Genomic DNA, 18,798 nt, shown 5'->3' on the forward strand with positions numbered 1-18,798 from the left:
ACCCAATGAGTGTTTAGAAAAGGCAAATACCGCTCTTCTAGCTTTGGCTGTCACTGTGTTGCGCCTTCCGCGGAGGCCTGGCTTTTCTAATAAAATAGCAAAAGCCACGCAAGCAAATTGGAAATATAGCGACATTAAAATCGTAATACAGGGAGGGGGGGGGGGGGGTCAACCACGGCTTATGTGGGATCGTACGTGGGTTTGTATGTATGCGTGTTTCTATGGACATATTAAATCTAAAAAAAAGTTCGTTAAAAATGAATTCCCCCCCCCCCTTTCTGTCTACGCTGTTGGCTGTTCATATACCTGAACATCTACATGTCTACATTTCTTTATAGTTTGTGTACATGATAACTCTGAGCGCATTAAGTGAACAAGGGAGCGACGAGGTTAGTGGGATTTTTTATTTCGTTTGGAGCACCTGGCAACGCAGCTAGTGTCCTGCTCGTTCCATACTCTAGCGCAGGGCACTAAATCGCGTCGAGCACAGGGCAAACTCTGAATGACTGCTAGTAATGATCGGTGTCACACAGAGGAAACAGCCCTTTGCCGTGCTAGAGGGGCGAATGCACCTCCTCTACAAACGGCGGGTCGGACGAAAAGACGCGGGAGATCTACCAAAAGGAGCATCCCTTCGTCGGGTTCATACCAGACCCAACGGGGCACTTGAATACCGTTGAAAACGGCTGAAACCGCGACAGGGCGACATTCAGCCGAGTCCTGGGCGGCACCGATATCTTGAAATGAACGCGGTCTCTGGCCACGCCTTGCGGCTGCTCTGGCTCGCAGAACGTGGACGCCCAGTTGATGAAAAACAGCTTGCTGGGACTGAGCCCTTTAGCTTGACCAGGAAAGGGACCTGCTGGGCCACTGTTCTTAGTCACCCACCGATGGACGTTGTACAAAGGGCGCAGCACAGCTCCGTCCTGAACGTTCTCTTCCATGAAGACGAACTTGTCACGCAGTTCCTCCTGTATGTACCGCCTTGTTTCGTCGGCGAAGCTGTCCTGAAGGCACTTCGCTCTCTCGACGAAACGATCCTCTGTCGTGGATGTCCACCAGTGGCGGAGGTCACCGTCAGCGTCAATAGTCGAACCGCGAATGCTCATCGCCGAGAACATGCCGCGCAGCACCTCGCCAAGGAAAAACGGCACGGACACCGCGTCTGGGTGTCGCGAGATTCCCACGATGAAGTCGACCGTCACCGGAGACACGGACAGTTCATTTCGGTCCGGCTCGTAAACGAACCCGGGAACAAAGGCGCTGTACGTCGCTGTCACCGGTTCGTGGAAGAGGTTCAGGTCGTTACTGCGCCAGTACTTCTGGCGCAAGCTGCGTTGCGTGTTGTAGACAGCTTCGATGAAGCTCACGTTGTCGGAAGTTTGCAAGGCGATAGGAACTTGACGGAGGGCGTCGTCTTGGTTAATCGGTGCCAGGACTAGCTTCATGCGTTCTATCTTTTCAACAGCAACAGACGCCTCTTCCTTCGTCAACCAGGAAGTGTGAGTGGCAGCCTGTTTCATTTCGTTGCGCGCCAGGTGCTCCATGTTTTGTAACTCATCGGCGAGGTCGCCGGACAAGAGAGAAGGGGCTTTCTTAAGGAGATGAGACCACACCAGAGCTCTTGTGGGGATGGGGTAGAGTCTCTCCAGAAGGTACATGCATGCCTCCAGTCGCTTCGAGACGCCAGTGGCGAGATGATGATGGTAGCTGACAGGAACCATGAAGTCAGCTTTGTTGGAAGGAAGCAGCGGAGAAAGGAATACGACCAGCTTGAAACCCACGTAGTTTAACAGAGTGCGAGCCCTTGCGTGAGCCAGGATGCTAGACAGGTGGTTAAAGTACACTGGGTCGAGAAGGGCGACTTTGCTACTTGAATGCTGGCCCATGTTTCCGTCAAGAAAGTGCTGGAAGTACGATTGCCAGTTCCAGTGAGGGTATGATCTTATCGTGTCTATCGCGAGCGTCACGTGCAGCACTGGAACACTGCGAGCGGAGTGAGAGGCCGCGATGCTAATTCTTTCCTCCAGGTCCATGATTTCCAACACGCTCGGCAAAATGTCGTTACCACCAGGGTTCCACAATGATAACACTTCGAAAATGAATTCGCCGTAGGCTTTAATGTCTTTGCCAGGAAAAGCGTCCTTGTACAGCCTAAGTAGTATAGGCGGCGAGTTGACGTGCAGCATAATTTCGTGTGTTGTTGGTCGCTCTCTGAGAGACACGCTCACCAAGGTTGAAAAACCGAGCATCTTCTCAGCTTTGGCTGCTAACATATGCGCCTCGGAATCCGGGGGAGGGTCACCGTACGGCCACTCGTCTATTCCAACGTCGGACAGTATTCTTCGAAATACTTTCCAGTCTGTGTCTTTTTTAGAGCCACGCACACAACGCTGCATGAACTGCGATGCATCGCTTAAGAATGATGTTTTTCTTGAGTCTAGCGGTTGTTGTTTCAACATATTCCACAGACCAATAATGGTAGAGGTGGAGGCTGAGTAAATGTATGGCTGCAAACTGAAGTCGGCTTTCTGAAACCACTCGTTCGAGCAGACATGAGCGTAGAAATCATCACAGGGTGGGACTGAGTTGTTCAGTTTGTTACGCAGGTACCGGCTCTGCCATTGGCATGACTCAGAGCTGCACTCTGAGCTCGGCGTCGCGACCTGCTGAGGACGAAGAGTTGGTCTCGTGGGAGTGGGCACACCGTGGTGCTGAATGATGGCTCCTCCTGGAGGAAACTCTTCGGATATGACCTTGAACAGCCTGCCCGCGGTTCCGAACACTACGACGATCACTAGGACTACTAGGACCGCCAAAGGGACTAGGGAGCAGCTCTTCGGTGTGCGCTTGGCCGGCCGCGCCTCCTCGTAGGGCTCGCTGCTCTGCGACTCAACTGCCCACCGCGTCGACTGAGAGCTGTGGCGGGTATTGCGGGATCTTTTGGGGCTGGCAGAAGCGGCGTTGCTGTTGCTTCCGTCGTCGTCCTGCGAAGCTTGTATAAGCTGCCCGACAGACTCGCTTCTCTGGTTTCGATTGCGGCGGCGTTTCTTTTGCTTGGAGTCAGGTTGCGGAGACAAGGGAAGCTGCTCCACTGTGTGTCTAGTGCTCATGGGCCACTGCTCCGAAATGGCTTGAGGTACTGGATGATCCTGGAAGAAGCGCGCCGATGGTGCGCCGTAGACTTGCTGGGTATTGAAAGGCGGAGGCTCAAACGCCAAGTGGACGGGATAATGTGAGTAGGAATCCGGCATACCATGCATATGGATGTGGGGCGAAGAGGGCGCAGGAAACCAGGCAGTACTACGAGGCGAATGCGGCATTACCGGTGAAGCTGAGAGCGAAGAGAGCGGTGCCATCGAGAACCCTCGCTGAGGACTCCCAAACTGCCGCCTGCGCTTGGGACGTGGCGAAGGATTCATAAACGCTGTCTCACCGAAAGGATTCATGGTACACGGCTTACGCGTAGGATATTTTTGGACGCGAAGCGCAGGGCACGAGGTAAAGTCGGTCTTTATCCTCTTTGCCGCAAGTACATGGGTGATGCGGACACTGCTTTCGACTGGCCTAAACCCACTTTGTGGTACTGATCAGTACGTTGATTAAGATTTAAAAAAAAAGCAGTTCCCTCATTCACGCAACCACGGTTCATGGCAACCAGGAGTCTAAGTTATAAGTTGTACGATGATGATACTTATGTTGTAAACGGCGTTAATGGAGCATGCGATTGAACAGAAAATGACAGACGTGGAATTATGAGGCAAGAAGACAGCAGAATGAATGAGAGACATCGATAGACGAGAATACAGCAGTCAACTATGATATCGTCTACCGCTTCAGCGGTAGACGATATCATAGTTGACTTAAAGCAAAAAAAAAAAAAACACTTGCAAAAGGCTCGAGCTTGAATGGAACGCGACAGCGTAGTCGCGCTTCATTCGCTAGCCAGACTTCGCTTCTTGCTGACCACCTCAACTATGACGCGGGCAACGGACGTCTGTGCACGCACAACATTAACCCTTTTCAACTATCCTAGAATGCCTACTGTAAGTAAAATTGCAAGTGCCCCTTACGCCATAATTCTATCTATCTATCTATCTATCTATCTATCTATCTATCTATCTATCTATCTATCTATCTATCTATCTATCTATCTATCTATCTATCTATCTATCTATCTATCTATCTATCTATCTATCTATCTATCTATCTATCTATCTATCTATCTATCTATATATCTATCTATCTATCTATCTATCTATCTATCTATCTATCTATCTGTTCCTGTTCGTTTCTTGCACCACTTTTTTGCACATTTCTTCGTATTTGTTTCCCATTATTTTTTGTGTCTATTTTTTTCTCTTTCTCGGCTGGCTATGTTCATTACTCATTTTGATCACTTTATTTATATCTTTATTTCTCTTTCTTTCTCTTTTGTGTGTAGTGCTTCCTGTTTTTTTTTCAGCTTTTTTGTCTGTTTCTTTCTCTTATTTTCTCTTTCTCTGTACACTTATATTTTTTGTTCTCCCGTTCTTCGCGCTTTCTCTCTTTTTTTATTTCTCCTCTCTACCTCTTTCACGTGTTTCACGCACTCTGCTGCGCCGATCCGAGTTTTCGTTTAACGCTCGCACTTGGTCGACTCGATAGAGGGGCTTGTACAATTCCAGCGGCGTATACCCACCTGTAGTGCTTGGCGCGACGAAGCACAAGCTACCGATACCTTAATGCAGCGTCGACATAATAGGCGTGGCTCGTCCACAAAAGGAATGGCTTTGATTTTGGCTGAAAATCGCAATGTTCATAATTTCTGCCCAGAGCAATGTTTCGCCCACGGACGATGCCGATTATTTGCACACAACAACCACGTCAACGCTGATACCGGTACCTCTTCTAAACGAAATGTTTAGAGCCCTCGCGTTATATTTGTCAAATGCGTTCTGACAAATCGACAAACTAAAGGACGAAATAAACATCCCAAGACCAGACTTAATGAATATGAATAAATAGAAACGTTTACAAACGTGACATTCTTGTCAACTCCATCGGCGCAATTTCAAGTGGAATCTTCGGTGACCTATTTACCGGTGAAAGTTTTAAAAGGGAAAAAAAGAGAAAGGTACAAGAGATGAAGCCTGTGTACAACGGCAACTGAAATTAGTGCATGAAGACCCCCAAAGACAGCGCGTGAGTAACCTTATCAATTAACAGCAAGAGAAATTGTTTATTATGTCTTTCGCCTTTGCTGCAAGCAGCGGTTTGGTGTTTCGTACGGCTACTTCCTGCATTTAACTTGCACCTGGGCCGAGCTTTCGCTGTGCAAGTCATTGTTTGAGCGAAAGCGGAAGGAAGCCGGTACGCTTCATTTGACGAAACAGGAACTCCTGTCACATAGCTGTTGCTGTTGTGCCAGTTTACTACTTTACTAGAGTTGAGCTGCGCACGCCCTCTCGTCTCACCTGATTGATTAATATGTGGGGTTTAACGCCCCAGTACCACCATATGAATATGAGAGACGCCGTAGGAAAGGGCTCCGGAAATTTCGACCACCTGGGGTTCTTTAACGTGCACCCAAATCTGAGCACACGGGCCTACAACATTTCCGCCTCGATCGGAAATGCAGCCGCCGCAGCCGGGATTTGATCCCGCGACCTGCGGGTCAGCAGCGGAGTACCACCGCGGCGGGGCTCGTGTCATCTGTCTGGCGGCAACCACCACAACGTGGGCAAATATAGGCGAAAATATATCATTGTTCGGAATGTACACGGCGTTGCCGCTGAGCATTAGTAGACATAATGCCCAGTTTTTAGTGCTTACCTGTGCTTGCGCGCTAAACAGCTTGAGGAAGGTGGATATAACGTACGAAAGTTGATTTGTTCAAAAAAAAAAAAACGAGTTCGTAGGGAGGCTTGAAGTGATGAGACGTCGACGAACCGGGGATAGCTGAAGCCAACGTTTCGACATTGTCACCTTGTCGAAACGTCAGCTTCAGCTATTCCTCGTTCTGTGATTTCACACATCTCATGTGTTTAAACACGATGCTATCAACCTAGGCGCCTTGTGAAAAACAGGAACAAATAGCAAGAAAGAAACGTCGCTCATAATTCGCGAACTAATTTCATGGCTCAGCGACTCAACCACAGTTGGTCATGGCACCATGTAATCGCAAGAAGCAATATTAACAGATTAATTGTTAGGTTCCAAGTAAGATACACTGAAACGGGAACATGTGTCGAACTTCTTTATTGTAAAAGGTGAGCAAAGAGTGAGAGATGATGGGGACCTTGAGAGAAGTGAGAAAGAGAGAGGGCTCACTTGAAGTCATAGTAAGGGCACTGGGCTTATAGGCCGTGGCAAAGAAGGAAGGTTCCCATGTCGCCTGGTAGTTTTTGCGACGCCAATTCTGCCCATAAACTCGTCGAGTCCCATAGGCAGCCGCATAGGATTTGGCATGTACGGCAAATTCGGATACCGTGACGAAGGCCTCCGAGTTGGGAATGTTGGTTTCTGAGTTGACGGAAAAGGAGGTCTCTGAGTTGGTGACGTACTGGGTCGCTGAGTTGACGGTGTTGTAGGGCTCTGGGGCGGTACTGTAGAGGGACTTTGACTATGTGGTGTCGTGGGGCTTGTAGTAGGTGGTATCGTGGGGCTTGTAGTAGGTCGCGCTGTGGTGGGTGCAGGTGGTTGTGTTGTGGGTACTGGCGGCGTTGTGGGTACGTCAACCGGTGGCGCCGTCGTCACCTCTACTGGAGGCGTTGTGGGCACTTGAATTGGTGGCGTCGTGGGGACCATAACTTGTGGCGTTGTGGGAACCTTAACTGTAGTCATCGTGGAGACTTCAGTCGGTGGTGTAGTGGAAACCTCAGTAAGTGGAGATGATGAACTGGTAGGCAACCCTGGAGTAGTATCTGCATGAGTAGTCTGAGTGGCCGTTTCAGTCATGAATGGAGTTTTAGTTTCTGGCTTTGCTGTTGTCGGCATGCTGGCTGTGAAGTTAGCTGCCTGCGCTGTTGTTGGTGTGGCCATACCTGCTTGCGTTGTCGAGCTTTCGCCGATAGACGTGACTGCCGGAGGTGTCTCTGTAGTTGCTATCATTGATGTGGACGTTCCCGGGGCCTCAGATGACATTTCCGAAGTGCTCGATGACATTGTAACATCAGCCGCACCTGAAAGTGTTCCTTCTGAGGGGGAAGATGTTTCCTCTGGTCCCGCGCTTCCAATCGGGGTCGTGCCCTGCTCTTCCGATGAACTCGTGTTACTGTCCATGGGATCCAAGGTTGCAGATGTATCTGCTTCCGCCGTCACCATTACCGGGGATTCTTCCGCGTCCATTTGTTCCTGTATAGCAGATGTGATTGATCCGTTTGACGCAGATGGCAAAGGTACAGCTCGTTTTTTAACGTGCCTGATCGGAGAGTCCACCAAAGATCCGCCAGCGGCCAAGTTGTTACCTACGTAAACAAACGGCAGTGCAATTGAAGCAAATGCAAACGTCTTGGCATCTAAAAATTGTGTTTGTGCTGACTGCTAAATATGTTTTCAAGCATTCTGTGTCAAAACTAAAACTAAGGAGATTATCTAGTACGTACCTATTAAATACACAGTGTTGCGTAGTAATTCAACTTGTGAGCTGGGAAATTAACCTAAGATTTATGAGGCTACCCTTAATACCTTCATCAGTGTAAGCCAAACTTTCTTGTGAAATCGTTGGTGATCCTCTAGGATAAATAATTAAACTGCCCCCGATTCCAACATCAGTGAAGGGCGGCAGGCCCGGCGTGCTGCCTTGACGAGGAATAAGTTGACCGCTTATGCCTTCGTCAGTAAAAGGAATATTTTCCGAGGGTGACGTTGATGTCAGGTTGCCCTGTGGACCAAGCGTTGTAGACGTCGTTCCAACATTTTCGCTTGTTACTTGACCTCCTGTAGCCATTGTGCTCAAACTTCCGTCTTGCGTGGTTGTGTTCAACTCGTTCTGCTTTGTAGAGGACGTGTCCCCCCTGGCGGTAATTGTTCCGGTATGCTCCTCTGTCACACCACCTGTCGAACCGTTTTCTGTTTGTCCTTCTGTGTCTGTGGTATGCGAAGACGTAGTAAGATTCCGGGAACTTTCAGTTGCCGGTGACCCAGTCGCAGTAATTTCACTTGCGACGCTGGATGCAAGAGTGAATGATGCCGAAGTTGTCGATACGACGCTCGTACTTTCGTTTAGTTCATTTTCCATTGTGCTCTGTGGGTCGGCGTTTGTCAACGCAGACGAGTAAGGCACCTGAGACCATGAATCTGTAAGCTGGTCATCAGAGAACGTGTTGCTGGTACCTTCATCCTTCGTTGAAGGGCTCTCTTGTGTTGTGAGCGCAGCATCACTTGTCATCTCACCGTCAGTGACATACCGTGTAACATGTCCTTCAGATGTAGGCCACGCATTGGACTGCGTAGATTCCAGCGTACTTTCGTGTTGCTTGGAGGTTTCAGTTATGTCCATGTTAGTGACGCTCAAGGAGTCATCCGTCATGGGCTCTGATGACTCGGTTGAAACTTCTGATTTTGTCCAAGCGGTTTCTTCGTTTGTGTAACTGGTGGTACCGGTCTCCGTCGGGTCTCCTTCAGTAGTAGTGGACTCTGTGACGAAGGTTGTGAAGTACGTGGTCATAGGGTCATAAGGCGGCGTGTATTCTGTGCTGGAACGTTCAGTAGTATACGCAGCATTGTCACTTTCTGTAGTCGTGTCGTAAGCATCAGTCTCACTCTCTTCGGATGTTGAACCAGCTGTGATCACTATGTTCAATTCGGTAGTCAACTCGGTGCCTGTAAAATACGTCGTATATTCTGATCCCGTCTTTCCAGTCATTGAAGTAGTTCCTGTTATTCCCATGTGTGCTGTAGGGTCGGTGTCTGTATAGTCAGATACTTCAAGCGTGGGCATAGTAGTTGGTTCGGTGTGATCAACGGCAGTGATAGATTCCAAAGTGCTCGCATCATCAGGCTTCGTGTTGCTGTCAGTTGCATACGGTTCGTTCGAAAAAGTGTGCGTCGTAGATTCCGTAGTCGGATATGTGTTCTCTACGGTTACTGGCATCGTTTCCGTTGTGACATCTGTAATAGACTGCACAGTGGGCGTTTCATCAGGGTCAGTTGGGCTTGTCATGGTCTCGTACGCTTCCGTTGTCGACTGAACCATTTCTGTAAGCGGGTCGTCCGTATCAGGATCGGCAGTGGGAAGGGTGACCGATGACGACATTGTCTCTGCCTCGTCCGTACCAGTCGTGCTAAACAAATATTCTGTTGTAGGTTTTACTGATGTTTCTGTAAGTGGGCTGTCCGCATCAGACTGTGTAGAAACAGTAGACAACGCGGATGTCGTCTCAGAGACAGTCGTGCTCGCCAACTCTTCAATGGTGGACTGCACCGTTTCCGTGCGCGGGTCGTCCGAATTGGAATCAGTAGTACGAATGGTGAGCAACGAAGACGTTGTCTCTGGTTCATTTGTACTAAACATGCTCCACGAATGTTCCATTGTCGATTGAACCGATGTTTCCGTAATCGGGCTTTCCGTATCGAGCTCGGTAAACACGGCAGGTGACGACGGCGCTGCCGTCTCAAACTCAGTCGTGCTGCCACTTTGTTTTGTGGTCGACTGAGCCATCGTGTCAGTTTCAGTTTGTGGCACATCCGTCAACTGCCTAGTTGTCGGGTAAATCGCTGACTCCGTAAGTGGGTCAGCTGTCAGGGCCTCCGAAGTTGTGTCTGTATTTCCTGTTTCTGTGACCTCAGTTGTCTCTGTATTTTGCTCTGTCGCCGAGGGAGACGTCTGCCCGGTGTCTGTTGTTACTTCGTTCCGCGAAACCAATTCTGTCGTAATTGTAGATTGGGGTTCAGCAGAGTTTTCACTTGTGCTCATGGCTGTTGACTCAGTAACAAATACTTCTGAAGTGCTTTGAAGCGTTGTTTCTGGGTCTACTGTGCGGGTACATTCTAGGTCTGTATCGGTAGTGCCCGTTGACAAAGTTGTTAAGCTTTCCGTGACCCCAGGGCGTGTGCCTGCTCCAGCCGGCGTGGTCGACAAAGACCAGTCTGCAGTCTCTACACTGGTTGGCGTTTCCGTTCCATTGGTTACAAAAGTAGCTGCTGCCGGGATTTTTGTTGAAGTGACCATAAATGAAATATCTGTGTTCGTCGCCTGCGAAGCTGCAGATGTCTGAGCGGTAGTCGACGCAGCTGTTTCAGTGCTTGCAACAGTTGCTCCAGATTCCAGCGGCGTCGATTCCATTACGCGAGGAGTGGTGGGCGTACTAGAGGCACCAATGACTTCGAATGAGCTCTCCTTTTCTGTTGACGCCGTTCCAGTCTCCTGTGACGCGTTCGTTATCGTTGAAGGGGGCGTTGTAAGCCTCGTAGTAGTAGTCGTGGGCAACGACGTTGGTGATGTTCTGGTTGTCGGCGTCATCCTAGTGGTTGTCGTCGCAGGCTTCGTAGGGGTTGTCGGCTGTTGCTGGAACACTGGAATGGACATGAGTGCGTACAGCCGTGCCACCTGCTGCACTGAGCCGGCACTTCCATACACGAAGTTGTACACTTTCTCCGGGTTACCCAGGGTATCGCGCACGACGCCTCCAAGGTAGCCAAACGGGCTGGCAGGGCCACGGCCATTGCTGGCGGTGCTGACGCTCACGCTCTGGTCGTCTTGGCGACCTACACAAGCAGACGGCGGGCAGGGCATTGTTTAAACTCCTCGAAACGAATCTGACCATGTTTTAAGGAAAAGTTTGTGCAGGCGTAGTCACGTGGATGCAGGTTTTGGGTAATTTGCCATATGGAGAATGCACATAGTGTTGCAGTGTCGTATATAAGTCATGGCGTGAGGCAGCATATATAGCATGGCGCTAGTGTCGAAGCGTGCAGAGGCTGTAGATGCACACTGAGGTTGCCTTTTGATTTTGTGCAGGTAATTATATATAGTTTTTTGCATTTATATAGTTGCATGGTTACTTAAAAAAACATTATGCGTAGCAGGCGTCTTGAAAATAACAATGTGATAGAGTCGAATATCAAGAATAACCCACGAAACGAATCACCGGTATATAATAGGAAGCTGGTGTCTACAGGGAGCCTCCTTCCGCTCTTCCTTTAACTGTCATAAGAGTGGAGAGTGAAGAACTGCTACATATATGATTTATAGCGTCGGTATGAAAACTCTCAGAGATCGTGTTCACATCATGCACTCGAGAAAACGATCTGCTCCAGTCTGGTACTAAAATAGGCCACCAAACTTCCCTGCACATTTCGGGATCAGTACACAAACAAAAAAGTAACTCTTACACCTGCCGACATATGAGGCACCAGGAACATTCTTAACAGGACGCTCCACTCTGTTTAGTAACAAACAACTATCTGTATGAGATACAATACATCTATACATATATCATGAAGTACAGTTTACATGTTCGTTTAAAATCCGTGCTCAACGTGCATTTAGTGTGAAAGGTGCAACGTAATAAAAGAAGGTCGGTGTGCACAAGCGGACCGGAGAGAAAGTTGAGCTAGCTGGTGCAGATTCGTGATAAAAGGCGGCAAGCGTGCAGACACTGACACAAGAGATAGAGGCAACACAAACGGCGAATATGAATGCGACGTGAATATTTTTAGCGCGAAAACACATTTGGGCAGAATTTGATAAGAAAAAAGTACCCAATCAATGGTAAATGGCATAACTTTCTGTCACAGTCAAACTGACGTATTCTTTTGCAAGCATTCACTTTCGACTTTGTTGCCTGAAGCCCACACCCGCTGCCTGTGTGGCTGCATTGTATTTTGTTGAATGAATGAATGAGTAAAGCTTGTTTGAAGTCCAACAGTTTCCCTCGGGCGAGGTGTGGGAAGAGGTGATAAACCCCCTCTGTTGGCGTACTGGAATAGTAATTAAAACTATTGTAAATAGATACAGTAGTAGACAGTGGTCCTCAGTCGGGAGTCTCATGTACGCACCAGTAATTACATCTACTGCTAGCCTAATAACATAGAATAGTGAATGAAAAGGTAAGCAGAAAATATTTCTAGTTATGGAGAGCAGCGGCGAAAGGAAAAAAAATGTACGAAAGTAATGACGTGTTTGTATCACTGGCCACTTAGCGTCAGCTTCAATTGATAGACCCCGGCGACTCTTGGAACACGTACACAACGATAAGTCAACGCGACACGTTCAACTGAATGAATTTGAATGGTCCTCCCCGAAACAAAACGAGTTAACGTAGACTTACGTCACATGACCATCTTCTGTGCCGCTGTGCATTGGCTGGTTGTGACGTCACACGAGAAACACTACAACCCGAAATAGATGTTGTGACTACCATTTGCCATTTCAAGCATATTCCGGCCCCCGAAAGCTCTGTTCGTGCCACGAATCATGGATATTTCTCATGTTTATTTAATATGCTTCTCTGCAACAAACAATTTCTCTCATTGTGGGGAATGGCTGAGAGAACAAGTAAGTACGAAACTGTGGACAATGGGCATGCAGTGAAGGGTGTTCCAGCTACGCCGTGACACCTAGAGAGGGGTGAAGCATGCAGTGTGCGCCAGTGTTTTCCGAAGCGAAATACTTACTGCTTTACGTACTACCGGTCCAGTGACACGCCTTCACTTTACAGATATGCTCAAACAAGTGGTGCTCCAAATGGATGACATTGCTACAGAGGGGCACGTTTGTGTCTCATTTTAGATAAGAAACTTGAGTGCCTTGGTAAATTTCCTCGGGAGTTTGGACACCGCTACTAAGCCAAACCAGCGCCTCCTCAGGTGCTGGCCAAATAATATTTTCGCCAGTAGCGAAGAGCCTTCAACACGTAATATGCATAGTAGTGGGACTTACCCACACTTTGTGGCGACTACCCATTTATGATGAACCGTGGCGACAACATGACACGCCGACAAACCGAGACACTAAGGGCTTCACTCTTTAAATGCATGACGTCAACCACACCATGCTCGTTCACCATCTTGCATAAACGTCACGAACTTGTGTCTGCTCGCGTAGATGATGACTTATCGCTAAAGAAAGGCCACGTTTAATTAGAACGGGATTAGATGCTCAACCTATCAAGTTTCCCCAACTTTTTCTGGCGACAAAAACGTCTTAAATATAAGCAATTACTTTAAATCTGCGGTGTCAAAGATCAAGTATTGGGGCTGCAATGTCGACGCGAGATTCACGGCAGTAGGAAGGTTTTTCAAGTTTATAAGGAGAAAAAAAAAAAAGCAAATTTAGTCAGCTTAAATTCTGGAACAGTATTTTATCAAGCTAAGCTGGTTCATCGTTGGATCTTAGTATTCCTTCAACCTCCTCAAATCAGAGAGCAATGTGCGCGTTAAGCCATACGAATTGTAAGCGCGTTGCCTTCCCAAAGAAGCTAAAAATTGCGAAATGTCATTCACAGATAGTTCCACAATATCTGTGCTTCAACATGTACACCTATTCTATGATCTATGGAGCTCATTTTTCCACCAAAACTAAGAATAAGTGTCGAAGAAAGAAAAAAAAAACAGGTGATGCATGCATGCAAGCGTTTAGGGAGAGGTTTTCGAAAGGGACAAATCAAAGAGAGGTTAAACAAGTCCAAGGTAGCTTGTTTTGTCTATGCACGCATTAGTGTGCGAAGTATTCACCTGCAGCTACAAAAGATCAGTTATGGTTGCACATATTAGAGATCAACGAAGAGCGCATTATATACTTCGTGTAGCGGTAATCCTCAGTAAAGTTATTATTTCAAGCAGTTCATTCAGAAGTTACTTCATGGCTCAAAATCTATGTGATGGCTTGCAAGAGGATTGCCTATCTGATTGAATGATCGGTTGAAGATTTACTTGATGGTATGACAATTTTGTGAGTCGAATGGGATGGCAGCCCTGTCCGACCACTCTTTGGCCTACCCCACTGCAAGAGTCTGGCCGAGAGACAATACCCGGAACGAACGATATTTAATTTTTTTATAAATGCCCGTGCAATTCACGCGAAACTCATTAGGCAGCCAGCTTACATGACCCAGTTCATGAGTTCTGTTGCGTACACATGAGAACACAAAGAATAGTCTACATAATAAAGAGGCTGCATCGTGTATTTGCCTTTCATTTTGATATAAGAACGCAGTATATGTCGCTTTGCGGCTTCCACGCGAAGAAACAAGGAAATCACCGTAAATTACTCAACCATTTCGCAGGAGTTCGAGACTTCAGAGTCGCAATGGTACAGCCATGAGTAGCTGGATATTTGTTATAAAGTTTTAAATTTCATATAGCATATTGAAGTATCGTTATAACTGGTCATCCACTATGCATCCTGGTTAGTCCAATACCGGGTACTCTTTAAGATTCCAATAACGTCAAGTCGGATTACGAGTCGTTCAGAAATATTTGTGCATTTCTCGCGCTGTGCATAACTTTCTACAATACTGGCTCTTAATAATCTATGTGCAAGTGTGCGGTGGTCAAACTGTCTGGCATGTTTTTCTAGGTGTTAGCGCTGAAAAGGTGATATTTCAGCACAACCAGCTGCAAGCAAGAAGGAACGGCAAAGTGCGACGCCATACCAGATGTTGCATTGCTTTAAGATGTGGTTTTCGCGCAGGGCAACAAATAATAAAGAAATAAACAACAGAAAGCAAACAATCTTTTTTTCTAGAAACAGTGTCAAGTTGGCATTGTCTCTATCCATCCTTTTTTTTGTTGTTTTTTGTTTGTTTTTTTGCCTCACACCAAAACCACATCGTAAAAGAAAGAACAGCGCATTGAGGAAAGGAGAATAAGTAAATGCGGGAAACAAATGGAAGATGCGAAGGGTGCAGAGCTCAGAGCTTCGCTGCAACAAGAAAAAGAGCATAAAGCAAAAAAAAATTAGACTGCTTCCGCGTGCGAACGAGCTTTTTTCCTTAGACACACAACTGTGTCCAAACGAGGTAATGTCATTGCCAATACCCACCTTGTTCATCCGGCATAGCAGCAGCCTCTGCGTAACTCCTCATTCCAGAAGCGACCAGGACCGTCAGAGCAATGGCCAGGTGTTCGAGAGAGCCCATGTTCGACGTCTGGCTTTCTGTTGTCAGCTCTGAGCCGACACTGGGTCGCAGCAACGCGTCAGTCCAGTCGAGGTCTCCGGTATGCCGCGAGAACGAAGCGCGCAAAACCAACCACTATGGCTTACTTTAACCAATTGCCTTTGTTGCAACCGGCGCGGCTCCCGGCAAGGGCTCCTCCGGGTTTGGAAAGCAACGTGTTGCCGGGGTTGAGCGTGGCCTGCGTCGTACACACACGCGCATCAGTTTCCGGCGCAGTCAGTTGAAGCGTGAATCCGGGTAGTCACAGCGCGCTGATCGATGCTCTGTCGTTGCGTGCAACGCTGCAGAAGCGAGGACGACCAGTTCCGCGACTGCTGTGCGTGGTGCAGCAAACCACAAAAGCAACTATACCAGTACTCAACCGTCGCCTCTCTCGTTCCTATGAGCGCATTTAACAATTAGGCACACTGACACCGTTATCGTAATCACTCACTTGAAAGACAGTCAAATTCAGGTGGTGCCGCAGGACGCTCCAAGCACAGCCTGCACAGCCTGAAAACCGGCACTTCCCGTTTGCTCTTATCGAAAGTACCCGCTCACGTGCGCGACAAACGCAGCTTTTCGTGGCGCTGCACGGTACTTCCAGCGCATGCACCGATTAACGGGCATTGCATTTTCACTGGGGAAAGCGCAGCCATGTCGCCCAATGCGGGGACTGCGTTGTTTCCAAGAGATGGGAAACGCGCCTGGCCGTGTGACCCACGTGAGATACGCGATGGATAAATCAAAGTCACGATCGAACCTTCCGCGCCGAATGCATTCATTGAACGTTATCAAGCGGTTCGGCGGTGGTCGCCGAAGTGACGGGAATATCCTCTCCTCGTCCGGGTTTTTGAACGCTCCGCTTCTGTACACAAACGCGATGGGCACGCACGGCAACTGTGGCGCTAACCTCCTTTTTCGAGCCAGCCATTGTGGCGCGCGGTTAAAATGGATCATCTGCCGGAACGGTTGGGATTCCGCGGCCTAATAATGACAACTTCCAGTCGAGAGCGAAAAGAAAAAAAAAAGTAATGAATGAACAAAACCTCGGGAAAGCGTCTATTGAATTGAGCATTATATTTGCATGCACAAAGATATGAACGGTAAATGCATAGCTGTTTGCGACTGGGAATGGAGGAGGGGATAGCCATCGTTCAGTTACTTTGGCCGATGCGTAAAGAGAACCGCAGGTGGTCAGACAGAAAGCGTTGCGTTTTCATTACTGGCATGTAGGTTCGCAGCTTGCACGATACCGTACGTCATCAGCAGTTTGCCATCCTGGACAGCAGGACCGACGAATGAGGGCTGTATACATGACAGAGCAAGGCCTCTGGGAATGTTTCTCTATATATCTTATTTTCCGCTGGCCAGGACAGGATAAAATTCACTTCGACATCGTATGGGAACTGAATAACATGTATTTTTGGAGCCCTATAGTCGAAAACGGGTCGGTTGTATGCAAGCTGATGAACTAATTATCGTTAGAAAAAAATTGGATTTATTGCCCCGCCGCGGTGGTCTAGTGACTAAGGTAAGCGGCTACTGACCCGTAGGTCGCGGGATCGAATCCGGGCTGCAACTTCGATGGTGGTGAAAATGCTGTAGGCCCGTGTGCTCAGATTTGGGTGCGCGTTAAAGCAGCCCGGGTGGTCGAAATTTCCGGAGCCCTCCACTACGGCGTCTCTGATAATCATGTGGTGGGTTTGGGACGTTAAACCCAACAAACCAATCAATCAAGTTTGTGATTTATTTTATGTCAAATGAAGCACTGCTCGCTCTCGCGGTGCTACATCTATTTCGTTCTACGAAGCACGATGATAAGAGTGTATACCTCCAAAAATATTTGCATGCTTCCCTTTACACCCCCCCCCCCCTTTTTTTTAATCTCGTTTTCATTGCCGACCTTAGGAGTCACTGTCAAAACAAAGTTGATTTATGTAACAGTGCCCAGACTACCGTTCCCGCGAGCACCAGCGCTTCACATCAGCTTCTCTCTTCTTGTGTTGCTGGTCCGTTTTGTCTCGGCGCTATATACCTATATTCGAGAAATATAAAAGAATTCCAACATTCCTCCTTTCTGAAGACGCGTGTGTGTGAAAACTGCACTCTAAGCCGAAATTCGGCAAAGTTGGACTAACTGCAGTCGTTAAACCAATGGACGAACGGTTCATCCAACAGGGACTAAATGTGCGACAATGCGTGTCTTGCGCGAACGCCCGGCAATGAAGGGACCAACGGGGAGGGCAACTGCGCCGCGATCACCTCCTGTCGATGCTGCACTGCAATGCTCGGCGTGGTCAGCGATCATGAAAACAAGTTAAATAGGATATACGCCACTGTGAAAGTGAAGCACTATGAAACGAATAGAAGATGTTATTAGAGGAAAGTAGTACAACACGCTGTCAGTGCACACAGCAAGTGCCCTCGCGTTTCCACCATGCCGGCACGGGCGAGCCGAAGCCAAGTGAAAGTCTCCGCAAACACGGGCAATGCCGAGAACTCGCTTTAATATGCTGAATAAGTTCGAACTACGGTGAACACTGACAATGCTAATAAAGGTAAGCTGTTCATCAGCGGTCGTGTACCCACACAGTGACCACAAGTTCAAAGCGATATATAGGAAAAGTAGGCTTCGTACGTCATCGGTATCAAGCGGGCTGCCGGTGTGAGTGCATTGCCGGCACAAGCGAAGGAAACGTCGCGTACAAGTTCACGAAAATAGTAGCTCAGGCAAACTTATGTCTTTTTATCCATGCGACAATCGTTATCAAAAATCCAACGTGTAGGCGATCGCGGATACGAATAATCGTGCGGCCAGCGGTACACAGGTTGTGCCTTACCAGCACGATGAAAGAACCGTGCCTGCGAACGGTCTCGTCGCTGTAAGTATACAGATATCTACACCACTCCGTAAGACACAGCGAACATGGGGCACTTACTTATTTTTCATTTGTGACTATAAAATAACGACGACGAAAATTTCACGCGAGCCGCATGTTGCGATCGCCGGCGGTCGTTTAGCCGTACTCGTCGTAAGCCTAGCGACGCCGTCGGCAAGCCGACACGGTATGGCATCGGCGGGGCGCCTGCGGCTGCTTCGCCGGCTTTCCCGCTCAAGCGCCGCTGCTATGTTTGTGTTTGCGGACTCGTGCGCCAGCAATGCGAACGCTGATTCGGCCGACATGATCGAATACCAGCTCATAATTCGTAGTCTCGGGCTGGAAGCATGTTGAATATTAGATGGATCCATATTAAAGGAACGGTGCGCATCGGTGCTACGAATTAGCCGATGTAAATTTTCGCGTTACGGTATCAATGTTTATTGTTTTTTCAAGCCGAGTAAAAGTCGCCCACTGGCACTAGATGGGAGGTCAAAATACTGTGCTATATATACCCGAGAGTCTGTTCTCTGTAGTACAGCGCGGGCAGTCAGTGTTTACGGTGTTTTACTTTGAAATAATAGTGCGTATGTATGTATGTGTGTGTGTGTGTGTGTGTGTGTGTGTGTTGCATGAATAACATACTATGATCTTCAGGACTGATTAAATTGGAATAAACATAAAATATACTGCACAAACGCAGTGTCGCCATTTTTTTTTTGCCATTGGTCCAGATGGTTCAACTGTTAGTCCCGCTGGAGCATTCTACTGGGGCCAACATTTAAACTAAGTGGAGTAAGTGCTTGGGGTAACAGTTGAGCCCTTGCAGTTAC

The 18,798-nt window shown here is 48.0% G+C and overlaps 3 protein-coding genes across 3 annotated transcripts; all 3 read right to left on the reverse strand.

Annotated features, from left to right (window-relative positions):
* Window positions 1-614: 614 nt before the first annotated feature.
* On the reverse strand, window positions 615-3,323 carry LOC142766832 (neprilysin-2-like). Its single transcript, XM_075868059.1, has one exon. It carries the CDS (start codon window positions 3,321-3,323, stop codon window positions 615-617), a length of 2,709 nt encoding a protein of 902 aa, XP_075724174.1.
* Window positions 3,324-6,222: 2,899 nt separating this feature from the next.
* LOC142804539 (uncharacterized) lies at window positions 6,223-7,565 on the reverse strand. Its single transcript, XM_075891122.1, has one exon. It carries the CDS (start codon window positions 7,327-7,329, stop codon window positions 6,319-6,321), a length of 1,011 nt encoding a protein of 336 aa, XP_075747237.1. The 5' UTR covers window positions 7,330-7,565; the 3' UTR covers window positions 6,223-6,318.
* Window positions 7,320-16,934, reverse strand: LOC142804523 (uncharacterized). The gene is made up of 3 exons (XM_075891121.1): window positions 14,969-16,934; window positions 7,587-10,689; window positions 7,320-7,448 (listed from the first exon to the last, which is right to left on the reverse strand). Exons 1-2 carry the CDS (start codon window positions 15,063-15,065, stop codon window positions 7,616-7,618), a joined length of 3,171 nt encoding a protein of 1,056 aa, XP_075747236.1. The 5' UTR covers window positions 15,066-16,934; the 3' UTR covers window positions 7,320-7,448; window positions 7,587-7,615.
* Window positions 16,935-18,798: the final 1,864 nt, after the last annotated feature.

Source organism: Rhipicephalus microplus, chromosome 1, assembly GCF_043290135.1.
Source record: "Rhipicephalus microplus isolate Deutch F79 chromosome 1, USDA_Rmic, whole genome shotgun sequence".
In the NCBI taxonomy this organism is placed as follows: Eukaryota; Metazoa; Arthropoda; class Arachnida; order Ixodida; family Ixodidae; genus Rhipicephalus; species Rhipicephalus microplus.